The following is a 22,494-nucleotide window of genomic DNA, read 5'->3' on the forward strand; positions in this document are numbered from 1 at the left end:
GCACTGCATGGCCACTGATCTGGAGCAGAAGCAACCTTGACAGGGTCAGGTATCTTTACCAAGACAACAAAGAAATAAGAAAACACAGAAGAAACATTAGATTTAAAATATCATGTATTTTAAAACTTACATTTCATACAAAATAAAATATGAATTACTCATAAAATATGAGTAAATCATGAATGGACTGTCACTTCTGAATGCATTTTACATAATAATTAATAGAGAATTAATCCATTAAAACATTATCATAGGCTGTAATGAACTGACATAATTTTGAAAATAATATAAAAGACCATTTTAACAGAGACCCCAGATCTCAGGCTGTTGTAGAACAGCTGCCGCATGGGTAAATCACTCTGAAGATAATTTCAAACCAACTGCTACTGGCATTTATTTTGTCCGGATGGTTAATGTTTCAGCGGTCTCCAATCTTCAGGAAGGGAAGGGTTCAGAACAACCTTCTGCACATAATTCACCTTCCACTGGCATTTCAACCACTCAGTATATTACCTGCTCTGCTCTAGTTATAGTATGCACTCAGTGATCACTTTATTAGGTAGACCTATACACCAGCTTGTTAATGCAAATAGTTAATCAGCCAATCGTGTGACAGCAACTAAATACACAAAAGCATGCAGACGTGGTCAAGAGGTTCAGCTGTTTTTCAGACCAAACATCAGATTGGGGAAGAAATGTAACCTAAGTGACTTTGACCATGGAATGATTGCTGGTGCCAGACAGGGTGGATTGAGTATCTCAGAAACTGCTGATCTGCTGCTAGAGTTTGCAGAGAAAAGTGCAAAAAACAAAAAACATCCAGTGAGTAGCAGTTCTGCAGGCAGAAATGCATTGTTAATGAGAGAGGTCAGAGGAGAAGGGCCAGACTAGTTAAAGCTGACAGGAAGGTGACAGTAACTTAAATAAGCACACATTACAACAGTGTTATGCAGAAGAGCATCTCTCAACACACAACGTGTCAAATCTCTAAGTGCATACAGCAGCAGAAGACTTAATAAGTCTAAAAAAGGAGTCTAACAAATACCTAATAAAGTGCTCACTGAGTGTATATGCAGCTGTTTTGAGTCTTACTGCATATCATGAGCCTATATATCAGGCTACATTTAAATCGGGTTAGGTCATTTTTAATAGGTAATACAAAATTAAATAATTAAATAATTTATTTCGATGCCACACTGCTCTACATGGCCTTCGTTCTATGACAGACCCCTAAGCAGGAAACAGAACTGGTCATGTGTCAGGCATGCTTTATAGGGCGAAAAGCACATGACGGGGGCCACGTGGCCCTCTGTGCAGTTTGCTGCAATATGAATTGTTAATACAATATTAATGAAGACAAGCCAGCCTGTGTCTTCCAGAGGTTTGAAATATTAAAAAGGACATTTGAACATATGTGTCTGTCAGTGAGCGCTCTGTCATCCCTGTGCTGCCTGTGTGTGTTCCTGCTGTGCTTGTTCGACGAGTCTGCACACTGCACGCGTGTGATCGGACAGGACTGGGCGCAGTACTTCCACAGTGTAATCTAGCATGGCACTCAACTGTCACAGGAAAAGAATACACGTGAAGGCTGTGGCTCACATATAGTCTTACCACAATGATGCACTGCTCTCAACTCTGCCAAACACATTTACGGAAGCCGCCATTTAAAAAAAGAAATCATGACCCAGAAAAATATTGTATAATACTGTGCAAGCATTTTTTTTTTTTAAGTAAAACTGGCTCACATAAATTATGCCTACTCAGAGTTAAGGGCAGAGGGACAGCACATCGAAACTGAATCTGGGCTCTAAGCGAACAATAAACAATAAAAAACAAATAAAAATCTTACGCCAACACTTGAAAATGAAATATGTGACATTATCAGACACCCAGCAAGTCTGCTCATATCTTTGTGTGTGATTGCAGGAGGATAAGTCTGAGATCTCGGTGTGTGATTGCAGGAGGGTAAGTCTGAGATCTCTGAATGTGATTGCAGGAGGGTAAGTCTGAGATCTCTGTGTGTGACTGCAGGAGGATAAGTCATGTTCAGTCATCTGCTCCTCAGAAGGCCCCAGGACTTGCGGCGCTCCCCCCAGCCAGAGACCGGGTCAGAGAGGAGTGATGTAGTTGCAAGGGAACAGGCCGGTTCTGCCCCTCAGCCGGCCGTTCCACCAGGACGGGTCCGAACGGTCCAGAACCTCGATCACATCCCCCGCGTTGAAGGCCAGCTCGTCCGCCTCCTCAGCGCTGAAGTCATACAGCGCTCGAACCTGCGTGACCGGCCTCTGAACCACACACACATACACATACACACACGTGCACACATACACAAACACATACACACACACGCACACAGACACACACGTGCGCACACACACAAACACATACACACACGCACACAGACACACGCACACACACACACATGCACACACACACACACATACATACACGCAGATACACAAACACAGAAAGAATGGTAAATGGTTGGCATTTATATAGCGCCTTTATCCAAAGCCCTTTACAATCGATGCTTCTCATTCACCCATTCGTACACACTCACACACCAACGGCGATTGGCTGCCAAGTAAGGCACCAACCAGCTCGTCAGGAGCAATTGGGGGTTAGGTGTCTTGCTCAGAGACATTTTGAACCGCCCAGGGCAGGATCGAACTGGCAACCCTCCGACTGCCAGACCACCTCGCCCAATGAAGCTGGTTGAAAGGCTTCAATCGCATTCCAAGAGCACTGATCTTGAGCAAATGCCCTGACAGACAAGTAAGAGGTGACATATCTCAGCTGGCACTCCCAGTGCTGTGGGGTCTCCCAGAGGAGAGGCTGAGCAATGCGTGGTATGCAGGGCGACACGCCCGGATTCACACCGTACCTGTGCGTGTGCCCCCGCCTCGGCCGGCCGAAGGGGAACGGGCGCGGGGCTGGTCTGCTTCTCCACCTGAACCAAAAGAACGTTACAAAAAGAACATGAATACAAAACTGGCTTTTTACAATACTAAGCTCTTATAGCCTATGACACAACAAAATGCAGGCCTGAGAATGTTTAGCCCTATTACTATTGCACTGAACATGAACATCGGTTCCATTTAAAGAACAAGCTGGCACTCAGCCGAGCGGGGAGCGCGGGGGTTGGCTGACCCTTACCTGGCCTGGCTGCGGCTCTCCGTCGCTGAGGAAGATCTGCCTCTGCTTGGACACCGAGTTGCCTTTGTAGTACTCCACCAGCTTGTTCAGGGAGCCGAAGCGCTCCTCCGGCCACAGGTAGTACAGCCCCTTCCCGTCCTTCATCACCTTAAAGTGCTGCACGTCCGACTCGTGCCTGAGGAGCGGTGTCACAGCGTTAACGCACTGCTGCAGGCGTTCACAAACGCACTCCTGCTGACGTTCACAAACGCACTCCTGCTGACGTTCACAAACGCACTCCTGCTGACGTTCACAAACGCACTGCTGCAGGTGTTCACAATCGCACTCCTGCTGACGTTCACAAACGCACTCCTGCTGACATTCACAAACGCACTCCTACAGGTGTTCACAAACGCACTCCTACAGGTGTTCACAAACGCACTCCTGCTGACGTTCACAAACGCACTCCTACAGGTGTTCACAAACGCACTCCTACAGGTGCCTGAGGGGCGGTGTCACAGCGTTAACGCACTGCTGCAGGTGTTCACAATCGCACTCCTGCTGACGTTCACAAACGCACTCCTACAGGTGTTCACAAACGCACTCCTACAGCTGTTTACAAATGCACTCCTACAGGTGTTCACAAACGCATTCCTACAGGTGTTTTCAAAAGCACTCCTACAGGTGTTCACAAACGCACTCCTACAGGTGTTCACAAACGCACTCCTACAGCTGTTTACAAATGCACTCCTACAGGTGTTCACAAACGCATTCCTACAGGTGTTTTCAAAAGCACTCCTACAGGTGTTCACAAACGCACTCCTACAGGTGTTCACAAACGCACTCCTACAGGTGTTCACAAACGCACTCCTACAGGAGTTTACGAACGCACTGCTGTAGGCGTTCACAAACACACTCCTGCTTTACAAACGCACTCCTGCAGGCGTTCACAAACGCACTCCTGCTTTACAAACGCACTCCTGCTTTACAAACGCACTCCTGCAGGCATCACAAACGCACTCCTGCTTTACAAACGCACTCCTGCAGGCGTTCACAAACGCACTCCTGCTTTACAAACGCACTGCTGCAGCTGTTCACAAACGCACTGCTGCAGGCATTCATAAACGCACCAGCTCTATGCATAGGCGGAGGGTGACTTCTTCCACCAGGGAAGGCAAACTGCACTTGTTTACTTATCACTCAACCAAAAAGCCTGTTTGTAAACAAAAACTTTCAATTTTAATTTATTTCATTGATTTATTCGAAATTAGGGAAGGCTTAGCGTCCCCAAGCCTATAGCATACATAGCTGCCGACTCTCACGTTTTCGGCGTGAGACACACGCATCTGCATGTGTGTGTGAAAACAGGCAAATGCGTGTGTCTCACGCCGAAAGCGTGAGAGTTGGCAGCTATGAGCATATGTCGCCTATGGCTTTACAACTGAGGCCCTTACCATTGATCAGAGACGCTCCAGAGTACAACAGATGCAGAACCTAAGTTAAACACCAGGGGGAGCAGTGAACAAGCGAAAGCCCCGTATCATTTGTTCACTGCCAGGCTTGGCGGTGACATCAGAGCTTGCTCTGGGAGAACACACTGATTAACCACGGCGCAAGCAGTTGCCAGTCATACAATATTCATGTGTCTGTGTCTAAGACTCCATTTAATGTTCCAATATCCATCGCAGCCACCATCAACAGCTGGTAGGAGTGGGGGAAAACATAACCATTTCCAGCTCTGAACAGGACAGTATGATGCATTCATTATATCAACAAACAGGAGTCACAACACAATGACAGCAGTCCTATTCTGGACTGAGCCAGAACTGGAGATGAGGCAGTTCTGCAGAGTTGGACACTGGAGTCTGGTTCTCGTTTGACCCATTACTTTACATTACATTGTATTTAGCAGATGCCTTTATCCAAAGCAACATACAAGTGCTTACCATGGTCATAGAACAAACTACAGAACAGGTTGGATAAGGTACAACTCACATAGGATTGGTTATACATCCATGAACAAAAGTCTAGTACGCATGGTAGAAAGGCCAAGTCTGTAAGTAATAAAGACAAGAACTACAGTACCAAGACAAATACAAATTCTGTCCTAGATTGAAGTACAAAATCCAACAAAGGGCTGAAGGTAGAGACAGGTGAGAAGCGAGTGAGAATAGATCAGACGACTCCAGGAGAGGAGTCAGAGCCCTGGGCACTGACCGGACGGAGATGGAGAAGTCTCCGGGCGAGCTCTGGCTCCCGCGGATCAGGAAGGCGCCCAGCTCCCGTGACTTCAGGCTCTCCTCCGCCAAGTTCCTGCTGGCGTTCTCCTGGTACCAGCTGGACAAGGCACAAACCCACACCATTACATTACATTATTGGCATTTGGCAGACGCTCTTATCCAGAGCGACGTACAGTGGTTTAGACTAAGCAGGAGGTAATCCTCCCCTTGAGCAATGCAGGGTTAAGACCCAACGGCTGTGTGGATCTTATTGTGGCTACACCGGGATTAGAACCACCGAGGATTAGAACCCTTCTACAGTACACACAAACATATGTACACAGAAAGACTTCTTTAATTGATTACAGTCGGCACGGACAGACACACAGCCCTGCAGTACATTCACAGTCATACAGTTCATGCCAAACATACATGTACATAAATAACATACATGAACACCTGTACAAACCCATGCACTCAGGTTATGAAATGGTGAACTCACAACATAAGAACGCATATGTCTATATGGGCGCACAGGGGAATGTTCGTCTGACCTGGGGAATCGCACATTGATGTAGTTCCTAGGGACAAAACCCTCGTGTCCATGCAGCTCTGCCTTGAACCAGTCATCATTGGTCCCCAAAATCTGTGAGAGAGAGAGAGAGGCAGAGTGTGAGAGCAAGAGAGAGAGAGAGAGACAGGCAGAGAGTGTGTGTGTGTGAGAGAGAGAGGGAGAGACAGGCAGAGTTTAAGAGAGAGAGGCAGAGTGTGTAAGAGAGAGAGACAGGCAGAGTGTGTGAGAGAGAGAGAGAGAGAGAGGCAGAGTGTGTGAGAGAGTGTGAGACATTAAAAAGATTTTATTTTGTCACGCAATGATGAAAGGAGAAATGACAGAAAGTTCTGCCCACCTCTGTTTCTCCTCCTCGGCGGGAGTGTGATTAAACCTCACATTAAACGGCCCTTCACGTACGGCTATCAGAGACGGAAACAGTACTAAATACCATCCATTCATCATGATGCTGTTCATTCAGAAACAGTACTCTGGAGCACTCGGCACTGTAGCACTGAAAATCCTCACATCGTTCATCGTTGCCTTTTTACGCTCCGCTCTTTCCGCTTTTACCGTGTGTCAACAACGCCCTTTCGCTCCGGTACCTTAAGGACGTCTCCCTTGCGGAAGCTGAGCTCGTCCTCCGCCGTGGCCGTGAAGTCAAACTTTCCGGTGGCTTCCATGGCGAACGTCGATGGGCCAGAGGGTGAAGGGAGGGCGCGCAATCACCTGCTTCAGAGAGGGAGGGAGAGAGAGGGAAGAGGTGGTTAAATGCGGCTAGGCCTGGTTAAGAGACCGTTTGCGAGCATTTCCTATCGACCACAGCTGCGTGAGATCCGGAGTTAGAGTTTGAATCTTAGAAACCTCCTTCGCTACTTGTTGTGTCATATACGGGGTGGGCCCAACAGCTGAATTTACACCTGAAATGTCTTTGTATGACAGTCTGTAGTACTGTTGTCAATCGAGTCTGCAGTTCTTGCATGTGCTATCGCTCATGGGACTATCCTTTCTGCACTTTGACCCTTGATTTTAGCCTCTGTGTTTGCATTGCTCAGCAATGCACACTGGATAAGAGCACCTGCTACTGTACACAACAGTAATTAAAGAGAAAGAGGAAACTGGAGCAAAAACCAAGTAAGATATACAATATGTTCACAATCATACAGTCACTCAATGGTGAATGGTGTGGAAAATATTCATGTAACCTGCCCTGGGCCTTCATTCACAAAGAAAAACTATAATTTTGTTTCTATTCATTTTTATTCTTATCAGCCTATTATACAGCCGTCTGCATTTGCCTTCAACCATTATTATCTTTATGCAGCAGAAAATGCACTTTTTGGAATGATATCAACGCTCACTGATAAGTCACTATGCCTATTTTTATAACCTTTTAATATGCAAATGCATTCAAACTCTGTCAGGTTCTGCATCATCTCTTAAAAAACACCGAAAATGTCCGGGATAGCACCCGCCTTCTTGACTTGAGGGAGTAATTATACGAGCAGTGTAGTGAAAGCCATTTTAGTGCTCACCGGATTACAAACGGCAATCACAGTCTCTGCCAGAATACATTTATCTGTGTGACTACACAGAACTCGCCATCAGCCATTTTAAGAAAAGGTTTAAATTGAATTGTCATTATTCTGTCCTTCAGTACATCATGACCACAATGAATGAACTACACAAGTAACTGTCTGTCTGCAATAAGACAACAGTGAAGGCAGATAACCCAGCTGTAAGATGCCAAAATTATACAACTCATGCTGTCAGACCAACCCTCTCTTTATGAATTCCCAGAATTATGGTACATGTGCATTATCTGTAGACCAGAGATCATCAAACCATAGTCCTATAGGGCCAAGAAACGCTGGTGTTCCACTCTCCTTCACCTGGGAGTCAGGTGTGAAGTCAGTCTTGCCAATCAGTAGCACTAACTGCTCAGTTTTTTGTCCGGGATAAAAGAAAACCAGGGCTGGATTTGGATTTGAGGGCCAGAATTGATGGTCCCTGCTGTAGATGGTGTTGTATAGGTGACACACCTGTGGGACTTAGGGCCACATGCAGGACCTGCCTAAAGACCTTGGTACTGCCCCATCTATCAACGCCTTTAAAACAGGCCCTAAAACCAGCAGGCCTCCCTTTAAATCTTTATTTAACCTTTTTTTAACTTTCACTCCAAGATCAGCCACCGCAAAGGAGAACTACCGCAAAGGAGAAGCACTATATATATATTTTTTTTTACATGACTGCTGCTTTAAAACCATAATAACATGCACAACTCCAAAGCTGAGTGAAGACTGGCACACAACCACTGAATCAGCAGATAGTGTCTGAAAATGTATGTAAATCACCCAAGTCACACCTTGGATGAAAGGCACATTTAAAGGCCCAAAGGCCCAAAGGCCACTAGTGAATATCTATCCATCTATCCCAGCATACATTGGGCGAAAGGCAGGAATACACCCTGGACAGGTCACCAGTCCATCGCAGGGCACACACACCATTCACTCACACACTCACTCATACCCACGGGCAATTTAAACTCTCCAATCAGCCTAACCTGCATGTCTTTGGACTGTGGGAGGAAACCTGAGTATCCGGAGGAAACCCACACGAACACACACAAACTCCACACAGAGAGGACCCGGCCGACCGGGATTCGAACCCAGGACCTCCTTGCTGTGAGGCGGCAGTGCTACTCACTACGCCATCCGTGCCGCCCACTAGTGAATAATGTTTAAAAAAATATCTCTCACAGCAAGTACCCCTCTCCTGTCTGCTCACCCTCTGGACTACAATAAGGACTTGGGTGCTGAACATCTGTCCCATAAACCCGAGGTGATCTTTCTGCCAGTCAACATCACATCCTGTACATTGAATTAGTTGCAAGGAAGTCTAAAGGAAAATGGACGTGGATAAGATGGCATCTGCAGAGAGCAGGGCTTCAGTGGCTGTCGTTCGGTTAAGTTAAAAGCTTCTCTTCATCCCGTACACCTGCCGGAGAGCATACGGTAAACACGTCGCAAAGGCATTAACGCGTGACTCATCACTAACAGCAGACGGGGCGATGAAATGTAATGGCACAATTACTCAGATGTTCCATTACTATGACAGCCAGCTGTAACCGGATAAGAGCATGCAGGATACCCGTGGCCATAGTTACCATAATGGCAGAGCACTACGATTGGTCGAGTCATGCTTTTTTACCAAAGCTGCGAGCATCGACTCCAACTGTACATTTCTCAGCTGTAATTTTTATGTAAGATTTTGTTTGCAGACGAGGGCCCTACGTTCACAGTCAAACGCTACAGGTAACTTAAGGTGCTGAATTACGGTCGGTCCAACTCGTAATTTTCTTTTAGCGCAATTGTGGTCCAGTTGTATAAAAAAGGCTGATGACAATAAATGAATTGTGGGTGTGATGAGGGTTTGCTTTCAATATTGCCAATCATAACACTCCATTTTCTCCACTTTAAAAAATGCATTAGAGCTACGACCACCTGCTAATTTCATCATGAACCAAGAGAAAACCCCTAAGGGCCTGTCTTTACTTTACTTTTCCTTTACCCGTGATATCAAAATAAAAGGCACGACTGTAATTTTTAATTTTCATATTTTTCCCCTCTCAAACGAATTATATTTTCATTTATATGGCAATGTAAAAAATTTTAATAATTGGTTCCTGTGAATGATTTTGCGGGGTGAGCATTCTCAGCAGGCCTGAGCTGAGCGTGTCACAGTTGGATCCCTATCCGGAAGCCAAGCCCCGGCAGCCGTGGTTTCTGAATGCAGGTTGCTCTGTGTGGCTGACACCTGCTGTTTCTGGAGTTGTTTGCTGTGAAATGTCAGATGAACATTGTTATGAAGATGTAAGAATTGACAAGAGGAAACCATGTACCTGTGGTTACTATACTATAGCACCGGATGGATGGAGCTAAAACAAAGTAGACGGATATGTACTAATATGGACAGTAAGTAGCTTACCATATTCACTTTTTTTTTTGTTTCAGATTTTCTCCCAATTTGGTTGCCAATTGTACCGTTTATTTCAATCGCCCATGGGCGGCCTGTAGCGTAGTGGTTAAGGTAAATGACCGGGACAGGCAAGGTCAAGGGTTCGATTGTACTGTAATGTAATCAGAAGTGCCACACATCTATTACTGCAAAAACAAAAATGTATGTTTTAGACATGCTCAAACAATGAGTCACAAGGTTTATTTAATGGAGCAGTTTAAGCTTACAGCTAGTTGTGGGCGGTCTATAGCATTGTGGTTAAGGTAAATGACTGGGACACACAAGGTTGGTGGTTCTAATCCCGGCGTAGCCACAATGAGATCCGCACAGCTGTTGGGCCCTTGAGCAAGGCCCTTAACCCTGCATTGCTCCAGGGGAGGATTGTCTCCTGCGTAGTCTAATCAACTGTATGTTGCTCTGGATAAGAGTGTCTGCCAAATGCCAATAATGTAATGTAATGAAATGTAATGTAGTTGAGGACACACGGCTAAGACAGCTGGAAGGGGTCTGACACACCTTCTTCAAGCGGCATCGTGTCGAGCCCGGGACCGTGGTTGCCTGGCAATCCGGGGCGATTTTCATATGCGGTGTGCAACTGCATGTCTGACGCCTTACCGTGCACCAATGCGGTGCTACCATATTAACTTTCGCTCAGGCTTTTTGTGTTTTGCTCAATTGATCTTTGCAGATCTTTGTTCGTAACACAGTGACATTTTATAACACAAGCATGCACATTCACACACACACACACACACACACACACACACACACACACACACACACACACACACACACACACACACACACAAGCACACTGTGTCAGGACATTGGATTTGAAAACAATGAAACAATGGATAAGAGGTTAAGGAGCAGACTGTGACCTTTAATTTGAGGGCCTTGGAAATACATCCCTTTTTATAAAAAAGTCCCCCCAGGGACGAAAAGTAATGGAACAGTTGCCTTCTTAGCTGTGTCTTATTTGTCAGTTGTATTCAATTGCTTCCTTAGTGACGGTATAAGAAAGCTTTCAGAATCTAGTCTTGATTCTAGGCGTTTGAGTGTCTTTGGAGTATGTTATTCGTGTTTGTCAACATGAGGGCCAGAGCTGTGACAGTGACAGTCAAGGAAGCCATTATGAGTCTGAGAAATACGACAAAAACAGTCAGAGACATAGGCCAAACAATAGACTTTGCAAAATGAACTGTTTGGAACATCTTGCAGAATAAAGAAAGCAGAAGTGAGCTTTGCAAATTGACAAAGGGACTGATGAAGAATGAAAGTTCTCACCATAATGAAGACAACCCCTCCCCCCCAAACACCTGTCAGAAACATTCTTCGGAGGCAAACCTGGATGCGTCAGTGACTAATCTCCACAGAGGACAGATCTACAGAGGCTACGCTGCAAGATGCAAACCACTAGTTATCTGCAAAAACCTGATGGCCAGGTTAGAGTGAGAGTATTTCTAAGTAGTACCCAAAAGAGCCCACAGAGTGCTGCAAAAGGTCTTGTGGGTAGGTGAGACCAAGTCTGTATTAGAGTGATGGCAAGAGCACTAAAAAGGGCTAAGAGGCTAAAAGGAACTGCCCAAGAACCAAAGCCCCTCCCCTCATCTGTGAAACATGGTGGTGGGGGTGTTTGGACATTTATGGCTACCACAGGTGCTGGCACACATGTAATCGTGGAGTGGTTGCGGCGATGGGGGGTCTCCCCGCGCAGGTTTGAATCATGACGATTATGGCCAGTGTATTATCGTTGCGATTCATGTTAGGGCGGCCTGTAGTGTAGTGGTTAAGGTGCATGACTGGGACACGCAATTTCGGGGGTTCGATCTGCACAGCTGTTGGGCCCTTGAGCAAGGCCCTTAACCCTGCATTGCTCCAGGGGAGGATAGTCTCCTGCTTAGACTAATCAACTGTACGTCGCCCTGGATAAGAGCGTCTGCCAAATGCCATTAATGTTAATGTAACATGCCATCATTGATAATTTAACTGCTGATAGCAGAAACGGGATGAATTATCTAGTGTACAGAAGCGTCTTATCCGCTCAAATTCTATCAAATGCCTAAAAACTGATTGCATTGCGTTTCATCCAACGGCAAGTCAATGATCCCAAACACACACCAGTGCTCACTTTTTCTTATTAATAATGTTCCGAACAGTTTCTGACTGTTTCGTGGGTGCAGAGAGCAGAAAGCAGGGGTGCATCTTGCAGGGCCTGCCCCGTTCGCTGCACACAGCGGTGGTGTAACCGCGCGCAGACAGTTTCGCACGACGGCGTGGTTCGGAGGATGCTGCATCTGGTGCACTTTTGCATTGCGCCGTTTTGGCGCACGCTCTATGAAAGCATAACAGTAAAATGCGTGGCTGCCTGTTCCGTTTAGTACTCCTACTCTTTCGTCTTTGGATCTGTGGCCCATGCACACACACACACGCATGCACACACACACGCACCTGTGATCCAATTCTCCACACTCTGACACTAGTTGCTTTCTCCCATAGGCTATTGATTCACAGTGCACTTTCATCTTCAAGAGAAACAGATAATAATCTGTCTGCTTCTTTGATCAAATTGGCTTGAAATTAGTTTGAGGTTTTCAGACATAAAAGTCAATATGGTTTCGACAGAGAACTCCCCCAAAATAAAGCAGAGCAACCCACAGTTACACCTCCACTTAGCAGACCTTGTTTAAAAGAGTGACTTTCAATGTATGACAACATAAGCGCATTCACTTGAGTTATATGAGCAACTGTGCCAGACCTAGGGTCCAGTGAAAATGTACACACACATTCATTAAATACATTTATAGCCCAACCAAACACTTACCCTGAGTTTTATGGGATGAGACGTGTAGCATATCCCTTGGTGTAAATGAATTAAACACAGCGAGGGCAAATGAAGGAGAGGGACAGCTCAGTATTCAGCATTGCCAAAACTATTCAAATACATTACATTAAATGAAAGTACATTATAGGCATTTGGCAGAGTCTCTTATCAGGAATGATGGTTATAATACCTCACCTTTTGAGTACACCGTTTTGTATATACATATCAGGAGTACTGCTTTTTCATGTTACATTGATCAGTTGTACTGTAACTATGTAGTGTTGGGTATGTGTAGATACACACAATGCCATAATATCAATCTTGCTCTAGGGTTTTTGTCATGTAGTGTAGGCCAAAATAAGCCATCTTTACACCACACCCAGAATCAAACCTTTTGGGGGTAAAATTAATATTTTGGGATGCAGGTCATCACTTCAGTGAGCATGGTCTGTAACCAAGAAAACCGACAAAATGTGAAGTATTTATTATGAATGATATAATGTGAGTTTGTGGGGCTCAGTGCATGGGGCACACGCGTGGTACTGTAAGTGAGGGGTCCCTGGTGTGGGTATGAAGCAGTGGCAGCTGCTGAGGACCTGAAAACATCCCCTAAACTAATTATTGCTCCTGTTTTCAAATCACTTTCAATCACTTTCCTTAATGAGAAAGTTTGCCACTGATCTGAATAATCCATGGTCACACACAGCTTCTTTCTCCATGCCATGTTAAGGAGATTAAGTAATAAATTCAATTTAGAAGAAAAAATAAAAAAGATTCACTACCCAGTAAGCAAACTTTGTCGCTACGATGTCTTATTTACATTACAAAAAATGTTCTTTGGACGCCAGACTTCACTGTCTCTGACTTCACTTCAGCCTTCTGCAGGTGTCGTGAGCCTACCTCAAGGAAACGCTGGTGAAGGAAGGTGCCCACTTCATAACCCAGTGAAATACTCTCATGAGCTCCCTGTTGGTTGGCATATAAAATTGTTGATCATTTCCTGGTTATTTGGTTGGTACGAGTCAGGCTAGATCGAGAACTAAAGGCCCATAAAGGGCCAGCTGAGATATTTATTTTTATAGACCCACGCTATATTACCAGCAGGCTTCCAGGAATGAAATCATTTAGGCCTAAACTGAAATAGAACTAACTCCACAGCACATTTCAAACTGTGCACTGCCATCAACCGGCCTGAAGTTCCTCAGACAACGCTTCTTATGGCCATGAATGCACAGCCAACGCTGCCATCTCACAGCACAGGAAGTCCTTTATGACCACAATCTTCTGCCTCTGCGCATTTTATCTGCTGACACTACTTCAACTTTTCTCCTGTTTTAAACCTTGCAGTCTCAGGCACAATACAGTGTTAATGGTGCTGACCTCATCTTTAAAAAGACTCAACATTTTTTATGCTAAATTCAGCAGCTGTCTACCAGGTTTTATAAGTCAGCATCAGAGTGTGAAGGACGCTTTATTCCTCCAGGTGTTTTGAGCTTTTATAAAACAAGTGTGCCTCTGGAGATGCCTGTATTTGTCCATTGTCCAGAATCAGCTCCAGTGTGAGAATCAGGGGTCAGAATCAGCTCCAGTCTGAGAATCAGGGGTCAGAATCAGCTCCAGCGTGAGAATCAGGGGACAGAATCAGCTCCAGTGTGAGAATCGGGGGTCAGAATCAGCTCCAGTCTGAGAATCAGGGGACAGAATCAGCTCCAGTGTGAGATTCAGGGGACAGAATCAGCTCCAGTGTGAGAATCAGGGGTCAGAATCAGCTCCAGTGTGAGAAACAGGGGACAGAATCAGCTCCAGTGTGAGAATCAGGGGTCAGAATCAGCTCCAGTGAGAGAATAAAGACTATTTACAGGAAAAGAGCAGAACAGGTAAATAAGGGGAAAAAGAACACATAGGAACGGCCAAGGCTGGACCCCAAAACCAGCAAGTGAGGTAACAAGAGTTCAGCCAATTTCATCAGAGCATCTGCCCATGAAAAGTGCAAGCCATCTCTAAATAAACGGTGCTGTGGTGATTGATTAACTTAATTAACACTAGACATAAAACTGCATTAAAAAAACATAAGAATGAATTGAAAACCTGAGCTATAATCATTCATTATTCATGCAGCATTTTGTGATACAAGGCCAGTGACATTCTGGAAATAACACCTGAGTTCTGACATCACTGAAGCAGCTAGTAAATAGTGCCAAATATAACCTGTGTCCAAAAAATTTCCCTTTATTAAAATCCAGGACGAGCAATCCAGAAAACGGTGGTATTGAGTGAACAGGACTAAACGAAGACGCTGCACAACTGAATGTACTGAATGTACTCTCAGTACAAAGCCAAGGGAAAGGCAGACTACAGATCACAAAGCAAATGTTTTAACATCCTCTTTGATTCCCCCAAAATGGCAGCGATAAGCTGCATTGTGCCGTCAAAGGATCTGAAGGCATCAGAGGCTTCATAAGTGATCCAGCAACCCTGCTCTACCTGTATTGATATGCAATATAGAGTTTCAAATGCTAGCATGTGAAACATTGCCTTCCCTGCTGTGGCGTGAAGTGCACACTGACCGCAGTAAGCAATCCAAACCTCTACTGTAGGAAAATGTTCACCGGACAATGGAGTGTATTCAACTGCCTAGAACATTGGAGCAGTTTAAGCTTACAGTTTGCTGATATCTTGGTCTTGCTTGCTTAAAGTGGTTATTGAGATCAGTAGTGGTGTTAACGCATGCACTGATTATTAAACTGCTAAATTATTCTGTTTTAATGTTTCTGAATACACACACTCCTCTTTGTTTACTGGCCCAATGCACCAAAGAGCAAAAGTGCAGAACTTCCGCTGAAGTCATGAGATTTACACTGGAAGAAAATGACCATCAAAGGGTACAAATAATAACCATGAATTTAAAGTTCATCTCAGTTTTAACATGCCATATACAGTAAATATACTCAGAGAGCAGGTATCAACTTTATAAAGTTGATACCTGCAAGACCTCTCACTTTTAGACTGGATAAGATGATCGCAGGTCAGAAAACTGTCACTGTTTAAAATATGTAACAGCCATCTACAAGAGGATAAGACCATTAAAATATCCAGTATGCTGAACGCAAGCTTTCCTGAATCTTTTGCCATAATTGCACCAGCTGAGAACACAGAACAAGTAGCTACAGCGCATGTGCTACTCAAATGAACCCAGTTGTGCCATGAGCTGTGTACGTAAAGAAGCACTGCCTGTGCATACGGCTTACTTCATCCATGGCTTACTTCATTCTCTGCAAACACTCTTGAGACTGTTGTGTGTGAAAATCCCAGGAGATCAGCAGTGGCATGCGATACACAAATCACTGTCTGGCACCAGCAATCATTCCACAGTCAAATTCACTTATAACACATTTCTTCCCCATTCTGACATTTGGTCGGAAAAACAACTGAACCTCTTGACCACTTCAGCATGCTTGTATGCATTTCCTTGCTGCCACATGATTGGCTGATTAAATATAGAAGCTGCAGTAACAAGCTGGTGTACAGGTCTTCCTAATAAAGTGATCACTGAGGGCATACGTCTAGAAAAGCAAGGATGTGAATATCCTTTTTGAAAAAAATCTACTTAACAATTAATCAATAACATTTACCATTTGCCCTGTAATTACACACAATCTTACATGCTCATTTGCCCCAACCTCCCAGAGAATATAAACTGCACTGATATAGGAATATACTGACTAGTCAAAAGTCAAACATATGCTGACTTTCCACAGAAACTGCCTGAACCCTATAACCATAGTAACAGTTGCAGAAAATAAGTAAAGGAGTACATTCAACGTGCGAGAATAAGGAAGTTATAAAGTTCCATACAGAGCAGATACTTCTTTTTAATTACCTCGTTAAGCAAAAGCATGCTGGCTACAGTGATACGGAACCAGACCTCCTCAAGACTTGAAATACACTCGTCTGTGGTGTGTATGCTGATTCAACTACTATTCTCAGCTGAGTGCAAAAACTGAAATATAGCTCCAACACCACTCCAGCTTCTTCCTGTAATTTGGATTGAGCCATCTCACAAGCCTGATTCAACCAGAGTCACCGACACACACCAGGTCCATTCAACACGTGTCCTCCTTTGACTCGTAGTTAAACGGCAAGCATTCATTTTTACGTTTTCTTCACAAACACAATTTGTTGGGCTGTACAAATCAAACTGACAAAGAAGATTGCTCGAATCCAGGCCTAACACCGGCCTGCAACAGAAACAATCAACAGCATAAGTGGTGCCATGAAAGATCAGGCGACACAGGCGAGTGACAACGTCGATACGACTATGGCCTGGATTCAGTCGATATGCTGAAATTAACACAAGCGTCCATTTCTGAAGCTAATATCCTGGTCTTGTTGAGACCTGTTGCGGTTGGCTGGAGTATAGGTATTTCAGCCACCCCTTTCAACAGTACAATAAAAACATGAAGTCAATATTGTGATGAATCAGGTGGCTTGCATCACTGCAGAGTCACTCATGCCCATATAAGGGCTTCCCCACTTCCCTACTGTACAGTCTCAGGCTCTGAATTATACAAAATGGCTGCACTTGAGGGCAGTGGGTAGAACTGCCGCCGGTCCTGGGTTCGAATCCCTGTCGGCCAGGGGCCTCTCTGTGTGGAGTTTGCATGTTCTCCCCGTGCTCGCATGGGTTTCCTCCGGTTTCCTCCCACAGTCCAAAGACATGCAGGTTAGGCTGATTGGAGAGTCTAAATTGCCCGTGGGTATGAGTGTGTGAGTGAATGGCGTGTGTGCCCTGCGATGGGCTGGCGACCTGTCCAGGGGGTATTCCTGCCTTTCGCCCAATGTATGCTGGGATAGGCTCCAGCCCCCCCTGCGACCCTGTTCAGGATAAGCGGGTTAGGATAATGAATGGATGGATGGCCTCTGCTTGAAAACTTCACTTCCCCAGTTTCAAAATGCCCATGGATAGGCAGTGGGTGATGTCACAGGCACTTGCTCCATAGATTTTCTAGTTAGCAGCAGGGAAAACCACTGGAATTTAAAATTTAAAACACTTCCTAGAGAGACCCTAACATTAGATAAACTTGAACTTTTTATTGTGCTTTTTATATTTTTAAAAAAGTGGTACACCATCTGGGTACAAAGATTGTTTTATGAGCAATCTGCGGTTAATCCTTCATAATGGAGGTGGTGGAATGACCTTCCTGTGGACGTCAGAACAGCAGAGACCCTGACCACCTTCAAGCGCAGACAGAAAACTCACCTCTTCAGGCTGTACCTTGCCCCTCCCCTCCCAACCTCCCTGTAAATTCTAATTAGCCATGTATGCTGTCTATTGTCATTATTACGCATGTGTATACTTGTTTTATTATTCCTAATGTTGTATTTGCCAGAACCGTTTTGTCACTGCTTCTTGGCTGGTCTGTTCCCATCAGATTAATCTACAGGGTTCAAGTGCCTATCAATGTTGTCACTTCACACACTTGGAACTGTACTTCCCTCTGGGGTTTCCAGCACCCCTGGCTATGGTTATGCACTTTGTTGTACATCACTCTGGATAAGAGCATCTGACAAATGCCTGTAATGTATTGTACTGTAATGTAATCAGAAGTGCCACACATCTATTACTGCAAAAACAAAAATGTATGTTTTAGACATGCTCAAACAATGAGTCACAAGGTTTATCTAATGGAGCAGTTTAAGCTTACAGCTAGTTGGGGGCGGTCTATAGCATTGTGGTTAAGGTAAATGACTGGGACACACAAGGTTGGTGGTTCTAATCCCGGCGTAGCCACAATAAGATCCGGGTAGCTGTTGGGCCCTTGAGCAATGCCCTTAACCCTGCATTGCTCCAGGGGAGGATTGTCTTCTGCTTAGTCTAATCAACTGTACGTCGCTCTGGATAAGAGCGTCTGCCAAATGCCAATAATTTAATGTAATGTAATGTAGTTGCAATATGCTTGGGAGCCTGATTCACAAGCATGGACAAGCTGGCCGAATAGGCTTATTAAGCCATACTGTGGCAGCCTGAAGCTAATTCTGGAACATTTATGTTCATTAGTTAGACAAATTTGTCCATTTGATCTACTGTAGTCTTGCCAGATGTTCACGTTATGGCAAATTTTATTTTGAAAAATAAATGTCATACTGTTACAACTAAAATATCTTGGTCATAAATAAATAATGCATGATAAATGGGCCTTTTCAAAATGCCGCGTTGAATGAATTCATTTTGACACATTTCCATTTTGAAGTTACCTCAGCTGCCATGTTTATTTTATTTGTCTCCTCTGATTCTTTTCATCTATGCACCTCCCTTACGGTACTAATGAGGTCAAATTTGAGTTTACTGTGGATATTTGTGGATTAAATTCATGGATACATATTGATTGAATCCTGGTAAGATTAAGCAGAAGGCAAGTTCCCAGAGTTAAAAAATATAGGAAAGTTACGCACAGCTAAATATTTTCACAAGTGCGAAGGATATGAAGTGGACAGAAGATTGTTTCACTGTTACAGGTTTTAAATCTTAGGATGTTATTCATAATTGTCATCCACAATCTGCTTCCACAGGGCCCAAAGCGCTCCATTCATAAACCAGCCTCCTAGTCTTGAAATGAGACACAGACGCAATCAATTTTACTGCAGGATAAAACATGAGAGTTATCCCTAAAGACTCGTTGTTACGTCTTAGTCCAAAGTATGTCCCTTTTAGCTCAAACAATGAGGTAGCGAATAAACATGTGCAGTTAATAAACCGCAAGGATAAAACTTGCTCTTCAATACTTTTTCACTATCGAAGGGGTCATGACGCTCAGCCAGAAGTTACTACCTAAGTGGATATGATGCTTAGCCGAAAGTTACTACCAGAGAGGGATGTACCCTCACCGAGAAGTGACGATTCAACGGGTATGGATATGATCATCCCCCAAAACTGCTTGTTCTGCCGAAGCCTGCTAGATTATGCCAAAAGGCATCCACTTCAATTACGTGCTACTAATTCAAACAAAAACGTGATGAGGGCTAAAACGTTATGCGTCCATTCCTCAGCTTCAGATTCAAACAGAAAATTATTTGACTGCATAGCGCCAAAATCGCAAAGCAGGTTGCAGCGTTCCCCAAGTTATGAATGGTTTCGCCGCATTACAAAAAAGAGTATATGAATTCAGTTGTGCATAAGCTATTGCGCAAATATAGAGATAGAATGCAAACGGCTAATATGAAACCTAATTCCAGTCATTTATGTCTTAGGGAACTTAACTGACAGTTCTGTCTAGTAGTTATGTGCGTACAGTAGCTACCTCAGATAAACATCGTGAATATGAAAACACAAATTGCGTTTGGCTCCTTGGATTAAGCACATGCATCTAAACAATAAAAAAATGTACACGTGTAAAACGTAAAATTAAATAATCAAACAATATAGCAGGTTATACATTACTTTCAAACTGCCAGAAACAAAGGTAAACATAGGCAACAGTGCTGGATTTAGGTGAGCGTCTATAGGCTATTTCGTTAATCTTGGATTAGTGCCCACAGTCTTCGTTATTAATTTCAGGATCAGCAGTCATTCTACTTAAAATTAAACCATAATTTCTTCAACTAGTCCAACGGGAAAAGAAAAGGCAGCGACTTCGAGAAAAAGCAGCGCACGTAACTCATTGGACGAACTCCTTTTTCTTCTAGTTGTAGGTCAACTATATAATCTAGAAAAGGAACAACGACATATTGTTTAAAATAACTTACTTATATCGTCCGCATGCACAGCTCTGTGTCCAAGCCAGAAATGGTATTTGTATAGCCTACTACTGCAGCAATGTGAGTGTATTCGTAGGAAAGTTCATAGGCAAAAAAACGACAACAAGGTCATGAAAATATAGTGACCTAAGTAACGTCGTTACTTTCTGATCTGTCGTCCTCTGGCAGCGAGAATGAGTAGAAACAAGTTAAGCAACATGTTGCCAACACCCCCTCCCTCCGTTGCTTCCCGTACCCTTCCCCCTCCCCATACTCCCGCTCATACAGTGCCTTAAATATATGGTGATATGCCGTATCTTTTAGATGTTCGTTTAACACTGCGTCTTTTTTTTCAGGAACTGCTCACACCATACCTGCAGAACTACTTGATGTGTAGCATTTAGAACAATAGTCGTGCTTCAACATTTCGTACACTTCAGCATGCGTACTTGTGTGCGTGCGTGCGTGTGTGTATATACCCCACACATGTGGAGGATGCTTCAGAAAGCAATGCTTTTTTTTCTGTTTTACCCTGCTTGCTGTGGAACAAATATCCTCGTACTGTATGTTGACACTATAGTAATCTAATCAGTGAAATAATGGTTTATGACACATTTCCTCTCATGTAAATAATTTAATGTATTCTGATATAAAAAAGGTATATGAAACATATGCAGTTGCTACAGTACTGTATATTGAACTGGAATGACTATTTCTGTATACAGAGTATGCATGTTCCTCCCTTGTCTGTGTGGGTTTCCTCCAGGTAGTAAGGATCGTTAGGCCACAGTCCAATCAAAAGTAAATCAAAACTAAAACAAATTTGGCTCAAAATAAATACATTCAAAAATGTTGCATTCATGTTACTTGGAAAATGGTGCAAGTTTCTGTTCACAGCATCTCTGTTCGACGGCAGACTGTGTAGCGTGTTTTATTATTTTAACAAACGCAAATAGCATTAGAATTGAATGCCAGGAAAATGGTTGCAAATGCATGACCACTTGATGAGACTTGTGAGCTTAAATTAGATTTTAAAGGAAATATTTCCATGAAGATGGAATTTGTATTTGATTATGTTGTATCATCGGCTTACCTCAGGAGGAATCAGTTGCTTTAGATGTTTGAACCTTTCGTGAAGTTGTGTTTATTGTATCCTACTCATTTAATTTTCATCCTTTTAAATTTGATCATCACAGAACAATATTTTCCCTTGGCTTGGGTTTTATTGAATCTATATGTGATCCAAGGCTCAGATCAACCTTCTTTTACATTTAGTCTGTGACCACAGATTAAAGGTATGATGCGGAAACATATTAATAAGTGCAGAATTTATTTATAAGCACTCTGGGGAACACTGATGACGTTTTCAGTATATTTAGAGAATCTATGTGTTAGTGGGCAGCAAAACAATCAATTAACAATTTCATTGAATTTGAAATTTTATACACCATTCCCAGAACAGATTTTTAGGTCTTAAAATTCTGTATAATATCAATAACAAACTTGCCAAATGTGATGTTTTCAAATGTACATTTTCACTGATTCATTCTATTAATTCATTGATTTATTTGTGTATTTCCTCTTGGGTGGCAGTGTAGCATAATGGGTAAGGGAACTGCAGTTTTATCTTTGAGCAAAGTCCTTATTTGCTTCAGTAATTATCCAGCTGTAAAAACTGTATGTAAAGAGTGTAAGCCTTGTATGTCGCTCTGGAGAAGAACATCTGTGAGATGCCTTAAATGTAATATGTATCATCACTCCATCTGTACAGTGCTAATGCTGCATTTACAGGGCGGCCTGTAATGTAGTGGCCAAGGTACATGCCTGGGACATGCAAGGTCGGTGGTTCGATCCCCAGTGGAGCCGCAATAAGATTCGCACAGACGTTGGGCCCTTGAGCTGTTGGATGGAGGCACACCTGTCCACCTCTGTACCTGGCCTTGTTAATAGGCAGTGTAATTTTATAGGGCATGGCTTGTTGTGTATTGGTGTACGTACAAGTCTGCTACTCAGAT

The 22,494-nt window shown here is 43.7% G+C and overlaps 1 protein-coding gene across 2 annotated transcripts; it reads right to left on the reverse strand.

The window, feature by feature from the left end:
• Positions 1–96: 96 nt before the first annotated feature.
• LOC133121736 (GRB2-related adaptor protein 2-like) lies at positions 97–20,657 on the reverse strand. 2 transcript variants are annotated; one of them, XM_061231160.1, is made up of 7 exons: positions 20,489–20,657; positions 6,510–6,633; positions 5,909–6,000; positions 5,353–5,472; positions 3,157–3,331; positions 2,885–2,950; positions 97–2,285 (listed from the first exon to the last, which is right to left on the reverse strand). In XM_061231160.1, exons 2-7 carry the CDS (start codon positions 6,585–6,587, stop codon positions 2,109–2,111), a joined length of 708 nt encoding a protein of 235 aa, XP_061087144.1. In that variant the 5' UTR covers positions 6,588–6,633; positions 20,489–20,657; the 3' UTR covers positions 97–2,108. The 2 variants fall into 2 exon arrangements, with proteins under 2 accessions (XP_061087144.1, XP_061087143.1); XM_061231159.1 differs by having other exon boundaries at positions 6,510–6,636.
• Positions 20,658–22,494: the final 1,837 nt, after the last annotated feature.

Source organism: Conger conger, chromosome 2 (assembly GCF_963514075.1).
Source record: "Conger conger chromosome 2, fConCon1.1, whole genome shotgun sequence".
NCBI lineage: Eukaryota > Metazoa > Chordata > Actinopteri > Anguilliformes > Congridae > Conger > Conger conger.

Bases quoted from the DNA above. Each gene is read 5' to 3' on its own strand.
- LOC133121736 (XM_061231160.1), bottom strand. From the start codon at position 6,587: ATGGAAGCCACCGGAAAGTTTGACTTCACGGCCACGGCGGAGGACGAG. The intron at 3,332-5,352 runs GTCAGTGCCCAG...ACCGCTCCTCAG, and splicing joins GACTTCTCCATCTCCGTCCG to GCACGAGTCGGACGTGCAGC. The intron at 2,286-2,884 runs GTACGGTGTGAA...TGTGTGGTTCAG, and splicing joins AGGCGGGGGCACACGCACAG to AGGCCGGTCACGCAGGTTCG.